Source organism: Populus alba, chromosome 15 (assembly GCF_005239225.2).
Source record: "Populus alba chromosome 15, ASM523922v2, whole genome shotgun sequence".
Classification (NCBI taxonomy): domain Eukaryota; kingdom Viridiplantae; phylum Streptophyta; class Magnoliopsida; order Malpighiales; family Salicaceae; genus Populus; species Populus alba.
The window spans coordinates 12,463,857-12,472,236 of record NC_133298.1 but is presented as its reverse complement, the minus strand read 5'-3'; the positions used below and the strand labels follow the sequence as shown (position 1 = coordinate 12,472,236).

The 8,380-nt window shown below is 35.5% G+C and overlaps 1 protein-coding gene across 1 annotated transcript; it reads left to right on the top strand.

The window, feature by feature from the left end:
- Window positions 1–1,332: 1,332 nt before the first annotated feature.
- On the top strand, window positions 1,333–8,060 carry LOC118033418 (protein IMPAIRED IN BABA-INDUCED STERILITY 1). The gene is made up of 9 exons (XM_035038403.2): window positions 1,333–2,071; window positions 2,851–3,135; window positions 3,405–3,722; window positions 4,410–4,637; window positions 4,952–5,049; window positions 5,533–5,617; window positions 5,719–6,252; window positions 6,924–7,056; window positions 7,540–8,060. Exons 1-9 carry the CDS (start codon window positions 1,715–1,717, stop codon window positions 7,557–7,559), a joined length of 2,058 nt encoding a protein of 685 aa, XP_034894294.1. The 5' UTR covers window positions 1,333–1,714; the 3' UTR covers window positions 7,560–8,060.
- Window positions 8,061–8,380: the final 320 nt, after the last annotated feature.

Genomic DNA, 8,380 nt, shown 5'->3' with positions numbered 1-8,380 from the left:
AAACATAAATTAAAAAATTATTTAAAGAAAATACATCAAAAAATCATATCAATTAAAATAAAAAAATTAGAATAAAAAAATAAAAAAAATAATAATAATTCATGAAACTGAAATAACCTAATAAAAAATTATAAACAACAAGATTATAATTATAGAACTAAATGAAAACCTTGATAGATTATAATTATAAACAACAAAAATATAAATTAAGATAATCTAATAGAAAATTATAATTAAAAAAATAAAAATCAAATTAAAAATAATAATAAACAACAAATTATAATTATAGAACTAAATTAAAACCAACAAGATTTTTATATAAAGGCTAAAAACAAACATGTCCCAATGCTTAAAAATTATCTGATCCCAAAAACATTCATGTCCTTTTTACTGCTCATTTATATATAAAAAAAAAAAAGATCACACTTGAACGAAAGCTTTTTGTTTTCGCCTAAAAAAATATTTTAGTAATTATATTTTAAAAATAAAATGAAAAAGATCTCTGTGGCTCCGATTACTTTTTAAAAAACAAATGTGTCTTTGTAAAAAGTCAAGATTGTAAGCCTTTATTTTTGTGTTGGGATGGTAAAGTGGGATTCACCATCGACATCCACAGTGTTTTTCCCATCAGTTTAAAGTTTCTTTTACTTTTAATTTTAATTTAATAAAAAAAAGACAGCAGTGAAAACAACAAACAAAAACATAAAATAAAATAAAAGGTCGTCTCGCGTCACGCGTGCACTTTTCTTCTTTTAATTATTTCCATTCCCACTATATATTGTGGTGCATGCGCGGACAAATGTAGAAAAATATTATTTTAATATTATTATTAATTAGTCAGTACATATTTGGAAATACACTCATATATATATATCAATTTTTAAACTAAAATGCCCTACAACCATTAAAGGAAAACTTGATTTTTGTTTTTTTTTTTAAATAAACTTTTTTAAAAAATGAAAAACCCTAGGAAAACCCTTAGAAAACAAAAATATTAAAAAATATACAAAAATGAAAAACCTAAAAAAGTTATAGCTTATAAAATATGAATATGAAAAAATCGTGTCATTAAACCTCATAATACAATATAAATATGTCCAAAGCAATTTCTTATGAGTTTTTCAAGTCTTGTTAAGCTTGTGATTTTGTTTTTTTGTTATGATTTAAGATGTATTTTTGTCTAAAATAATAATAAAATGATACACGAGAGAAAACATCACTTTTACACACACACAGAGTAACCCTAAAATCTATGTCCTATACTGAGACACATGTAGTAAAGTAGGAGGACTTCATGCGAAGTGCGTTCATGTATTAAAGTCAAGGGTGGTGTGTAATGATGGCCATCATCATCGTCATTATTGTTTGATGTTTCTTTCCTTCCGTGGATTCCGGTGTCTCCATCCTATCTATCTTCCGCGATTGTCGCAGAATTGTAGTAAGGAAAAGGAAAGGGGGGGGGTAGATAGCTAGCTGCATGGGGACGATTCAGAACAAACATTTCCAAGCTTTTCTTTTCCCTTCCCTTCCTTTTTTTGGTTGGTATAAGTAGCAAAACAACTTTTTTTTGTTTGTTTGTTTTCAAGGAAGCTGCCTGCTTGGGCATGCATCTACAAACCCACAAAAACCCTTCCATTTTTTAAGCTCGTCTTTCTGGATCAGAGTTCACCGACCCGACTCAGTACAACTCGGGCCCGACTCTCACCATACCAAAATGGGTTGCGTGAGCTCGAAGCAGGCGGTGTCCGTCACACCAGCCCTGGACCATTCTGTCTTGTCCGGGTCGGGCCGGGCTCGTGTCGGAATGGACCAGCACCCCAGTTTCAAGAAGAATGGGGATCACCACCATCATCAGGTGGTGATAAGTTGCGGAGGGAGCGAGTTGGGCGAGTCAGGAAGAGCTCCGAGTTCAAATGGCGAGTCGGTGAGCTTTAGATTGAGGAGTTTACACAAGTACATTGAAGGTGAGCAGGTGGCTGCAGGTTGGCCCGCCTGGCTAAGTGCCGTAGCTGGAGAAGCCATTCACGGTTGGGTCCCTCTCAAGGCTGATGCTTTTGAGAAATTGGAAAAGGTTATTAACTAATATTAAGTTTTACTTGTTTATTTTTTTTTCAAATTAAAAAAAAAAGGAGAGGAGGAGATGTGTTGTGTTTTTTCTGTCATCATAGACAATGTGGTGTTGGTTTTTGTTTTTATTCTTTTTTGTTAGTTTGTTTAAAAAGATTTCATCTTTAATGCCTTTGCTACTAATTAGCGCTTCTTGCTGTATGTGTTCTTCATTTATCAAAAATCTACTTCTTTCTTTCTTTTCTTTTGGAGAAAATAAAATGTTGTTTGTGCATTATAATCCCTTCAATTTTACTTATTTTTTTAAATAATATACAAGCAACGAAGTTTTAGAATGAACAATCCAGTTGGGGGTTGGGTGATTGGCATAACAACTCTTCTTTTAATCTTTATATAATGCTAAAAGTGTATACAGTGTTCAGCTACAATCATCTCTGGACAACTTGGTTCCGAAACAATGCCAGGTCTTGGAAGGCTGCTCACATCATACTATGTGAATCTTCATGATTCTGATAATTGCACTTATTACTCTTATTATTTCACTGTAACTAGAACTTTGTGGAGGAATTTCTTTCCTCTTTTTTTTCCCGGTTGTCGGTTGCTTCTTTTATGCAATTTTCATGTGTGGACTAGAATCTATAATGTCAAGTGTGAAGGCATCTTGTTCTCTTACTCACCTGAACTTAAGCCTTGCCTAGATGACTGCTGCTATTTCATTTTAGTTTATATTCTCTCCTCTTCAATTGGATACTCAACTTATTTTCTGTACAATTGCTTTGGTAGATAGGACAGGGTACATATAGCAGTGTGTTCCGAGCACGTGAAACTGAAACTGGGAGGATAGTTGCTCTGAAGAAAGTTCGGTTCGACAATTTTGAGCCTGAGAGTGTTCGATTTATGGCAAGAGAGATATTGATTCTTCGTAGGCTCGATCATCCCAACATCATGAAATTGGATGGATTAATCACTTCGCGATTGTCATGTAGCATATACCTTGTCTTTGAGTACATGGAGCATGACATCACTGGACTCTTGTCTTGCGCTGATGTCAGGTTCAGTGAGGCACAGGTTTTAACTCTGCCTTTGTCTCTGTTGCTTTCTAGAATTTGTTTTTGGGTGTTTCAAGACATCATGGAAATAAAAAGTTTCTCTTAATCTGTAGCATCAAATTTAGAGTTTACTGTATAAAACAAAGCTCAATCATTCTTGAATACAAAGAAATGTAACATCATGTAAGAGATTTGTTCACATTTGTTTCATGTTTAAGGTGCCACCTCTGTGAGTTAATTGCAATTTATTTCTGCGCACTGAAGTATATTAATTACTCTAATTTGCAGATTAAGTGCTATATGAAGCAGTTAATATCAGGACTTGATCACTGTCACTCAAAGGGTGTAATGCATCGGGACATCAAAGGATCAAATCTTCTCGTAAACAATGATGGTATACTGAAGATAGGAGATTTTGGATTGGCAAACTTCTGCACTTACGGGCACAGGCAGCCTTTAACCAGTCGTGTTGTGACTTTGTGGTACCGTCCGCCTGAACTTTTGTTGGGTTCTACTGATTATGGAGCATCTGTTGATCTTTGGAGCGTAGGCTGTGTATTTGCAGAACTTCTTCTTGGAAAACCAATCCTTCAAGGGAGAACAGAGGTAAGCATCTTTTTCCTGTACATGGTTGTGCATTATTATGATTTTTGTATGATTGGTGAAATATACTAAAAATAAGGTGCTAAAGATTTATATGGGGGGAATTTGTAGTTTCTGTTGAGTACTACTTTTCTCATATCTTTCTTAGGTTAGAATTAATACAAGTAAAGTAGATTTGTTCATTTCTCTCTCTCTCTCTCCTTTTTGTTTTTATCTCTTTTAAAGCTACATATCACTATTATCTCCTCCTTTCATTATAGCGGCATCGATGGTAGAATTTTGTGAAGCCCACTTCAGAGAAAGATTCCAGAAATCATCATATACAACTCTCCAATTCACGAATGGATTGTACAAGTAAAATCCCTTAAAGAATGTTATGATACCAGATATGCTTTTATTTTATCCTCATTTCAATGTGAGATGGCTTTGAGGAGAACCATTTTTGTATTTATCACATGAAGGCAGTTACTTGTTCCAGTTGATTTTGTTGTGATTCTGTTCCTCATTTAACAGTAGAGGGTGGCAAATCAGAGGCATCCCCATGTTCGGATGATCAGATATACCTGTTTACCAGTTTTGTTGTTGCAGACCTAAAGAATTATATTTTATAAGAGTTAGCTGTTCTTGTAATTTCTGTTGACTTGCTTTTTCTTCAAGATTTTGTATGAAAGCTCTTTTTGTTTCTTTCAGGTTGAACAATTACACAAAATTTTCAAGCTTTGTGGGTCGCCACCTGACGAATACTGGAAAAAGTCCAAGGTTCCTCATGCAACTTTATTCAAACCACAGCAACCTTATGATAGCTGTCTTCGTGAGACCCTTAAAGATTTGCCAACAACTGCCGTGAACCTGATCAAAACTCTTCTCTCAGTCGAGCCTTACAAGCGTGGGACTGCTTCTTCTGCTCTTGCATCTGAGGTGATTATTACCTCCTATAGCATTTGATATGCCGGTGTCAAGAGGTGACCTAGATTTATATAGCCATGGAGATTAAATATAATTTATGAAGTTCTATTTGAATCATCATACACTGGTGGATCACATTTTAGCCGTACATTCTGTTCTAACCAAAAAACAGTGTTCATGTTTATCCTTCATTTATGGAAATTATTGTTTTTTTAGACCAAAAAATAGAAGGGGTGTCTTTTTATGGAAATTGTGTGACTAGGTGCCATAGGTTTATGCATCAGTAAGCTTATTTTAACACAAGCTTCTTACCTTCAATTTTTCAGTATTTTAGCACAAAACCTTATCCATGTGATCCATCAAGCTTGCCAAAATACCCACCTAGCAAAGAGATAGATGCAAAAAACCGTGAGGAGGCAAGGAGGTGAGGATTCTCATTTTTCTCATCCAGTTTTCTCTAAAAGCATTTTGTTTCTCTTCTGAATTAAACATTGGTTTGGCTGCTTTACTTTTTTTAAAAGAGCACTTGCAATGAAGTCATTCCACGTCTGCTGTCACAACTGAGACATATAATTAGCTGGATTTTCTAAATATGCAATTGAGTTGAGCAATTTATGGATATGGGGTCCAATGATGATAAAATTAGTCCATTATGCTTTTAAAATTGCATTGAACAGCATTTGTTACTGTCATGTGACCACAGCTATTACCAAGAAATGAAACAGATGCCTCTTGTTAAAATCTCATTAAAAGCCTGTCAGTTTACAAACCTTATGTGGACAGCAATTGGAAATTTATGACTAGAAACTATATTGACTACAGGCTTATTATTAAAAAACTCAAATCTCCAGGATCATAGGTTTTACACTTATACTGACATCCAATTATATTGGCTCTGAACTTTTAGGAAAAAGATTGGTGGGAGAGGCCGTGGAACTGAAACAAGAAAGTGTACAAGAAAACTATGTGGAATCAGTAAATTGGCAGCAGAGGTCTCTCTCTCACACGAGCACACATGCACACACGCGCGTGCGCACAGGTGTTTGTGGAAGCTGATTCACACTGATAGTGATGAGTTACTTTCTGTCTCCAGGATCTATCAGCTCAAAAGCATTGTGGTCAAATCAATATCAGTAACATGCGTGTTCCAAAGGGAGGAGATGGAAAGTCAAGTGGAGAGGCACGGAAGCCATCACTTGATAAATTGGAAGAGATTTTCCATATAAAGAATGCATCCCAAGGAGACATTCCTTTTTCTGGTCCATTAAAAGTTCCAAGTTCAAGTGGTTTTGCTTGGGCAAAACGGAGAAAAGATGATGCATCCATAAGATCCCACAGTAGGTCTACTTCGAGAGGTCATTCTAATAATATATTAGAACCCTCTTCTGCATTGCAACAGAAGACTAATTCTGACACAAAAGGACATGATAATGGGGATCTCACCCATGGAATCCGTACCAATTCTAGAGGCCATGATTCATATGAAATTTCTAAGCTTGCTTTGCGAAAACAATGGAGGCAGTTTGAACGTCCAGACTCTTTTGATGCTTCTGAAGAGTACCATTCGCAAGAGCTATCTTTGGCACTTTATCAAAGAGAGGGAATGGAAGCCAGGGGAAGTAATTTGGTACGTTTGTAAATATTGCATCTATCTTTAATTACAGTCTTTGTTAAAGATGAAATGAAATATGTCTTGATGTTTGCTTTCAATTTGTCTGAAGGCACATGTTGCTTGTCATAGTTTAAAATCGAATGAAATTCCTAGATTGGTAAAGGTTGGAGGTGGTGGTGAATACAGAGTTAGCAGCAGGGTTCAAGTCACTAGTAAGTGATGGTGTGCTTTAGCAAAGAGAACAACAAGGGCAGCAATTTTTCAAGATTTTTATTTCCTTTACTCTGGAGAGAATTTTGAAACTTTAAAATTCTTATTTATCCAGAAAAAAAAATTCAGAGAGGAAAGGAGCAATAATAGTTGTCTCGTGTAACTTTTTTGTTTGTTTATTGATCACTGCATGTTGAAACAAAAAACTAAAATAAGGCTTACAAAATATAATTTTCGCATCATCATGATTTAAGCCAAGAGTCAGCAAACTGACACCATTAAACCACACTGGGATGATTTGCTCAGACCGTAGCTCTAATTACTTGTAGATTTTTTGAACTGCACAGAATTTGAGATGTGAAATTAACTTTAACCATTTTCTGTTCGTGTTTGTGAATGGAAAAAAAACTAGAGGCGTGCAGATTATAGTTTGCAACTGTCTACTGATTATCTAACTTAAGGTTTAACTTGAATAGGTTTTTCAAGACCAAGTGGACAAGGTCGACTTCTCTGGACCCTTGTTATCTCAGACGCACAGAGTGGATGAACTCTTAGAAAGACATGAGCGCCACATTCGCCAGGCAGTCCGAAAATCATGGTTTCAAAGTGGTACGGAAATGATAATATTAATCCCCTCGTTTTTGTTTTTAATATTTTCTAAAGGTTTTGCATCATCAATCATACCAACTTGGGCTATGCCATCATTGCTTTCTTCATTGCATTAAATCATCTAAGAGATCCTGGTTCCGTAACCGTATGGTTTTACCTCAAAACTTTGATTAATTGCTTGAAGGCTTTGATTTATACCTAAAGAAATGTAAGTAAACTGGACCTCAGACCATTGATTGGGGACAACATGTGGCTAATTCATCATTTCCCATCATGACGGTCATAACTGATGCTGCCATTTATGAAACACTCCTTCTCTCAAGTTGGAAATGAAATTATAGAGGAAACTTGAACTCTGGAAGAGGGGGGCTTCCATTACTCATTAGTTTTATCAAATCATGATAGTTTCCACTTGCCACCGTACATGCATCTTCATGAAGTTCCATGATGCTCAATTTGACTAAAATTTTATTTGAGTTCCAGGCAAGAAGCATGGAAAGTGATCATCATTATATATGCTCAGCTTCCAGAGTCCTTTCCTACACGATGGACAGGTTTCTCTCCTGGAAGTAATAATCAAGAAAACAGGTTCCATTACCCCCATCAAGGAAAAATGTTTAAACCGACCTGCCGCACCCAACAACGGCGCTATTGAACCATCAGCTGGATAGAAAGCCGAATGAAAATCTAGAAACTACAAGTTGATTGCGATCCTATGTATCCAAAAGTGAGGAGGAAATTGGATTGAAGAGAGGTCCATATTGATGGTTTGCTCTCTTTTTTCCTGCATTTGAGCATCTAGTCTTCTTTTTTTTCTTATTCCTTTTGTGTTAATTATCACATCTTTATTTTTCTTTTTTCATTTATTCACTGTTTTGCCAAGCTTTTTGTTTTGGTTTTTTTTTGCTTTTATTCTGATTTGACCTATCCTGCTCCATGTAAGAAGTGGAATAATGGTTAGTGACCTGAGATTATTTATGAAAATGATCAGAGTTTCAGGGTTTGCAGCATCTGTTTCGTTTCTTTTTTTTCCTATCTGATTCTGGAGATTTGGCAATTAGAGCAAACATGAGCAGGTGTAATTTGCCTTTAAGACATTAGCAGGGAGCCACGATGTAGTTCAGCTGACAAGTCACAGCAACAAGTGGGTTTTGATGCCATCCAAGTCATGACATAACTGAGCAGAAGAAACCTTCGGTGACTGCTACGGTGACTTCCTAAGTCATGGTGAGTTCACTTTTTTTATTACGGAAAAATAACTAAAATATTTATATTGATGTAATTCTGTATATAAGATAAAATAAATATATGGCCTAGGTAACGG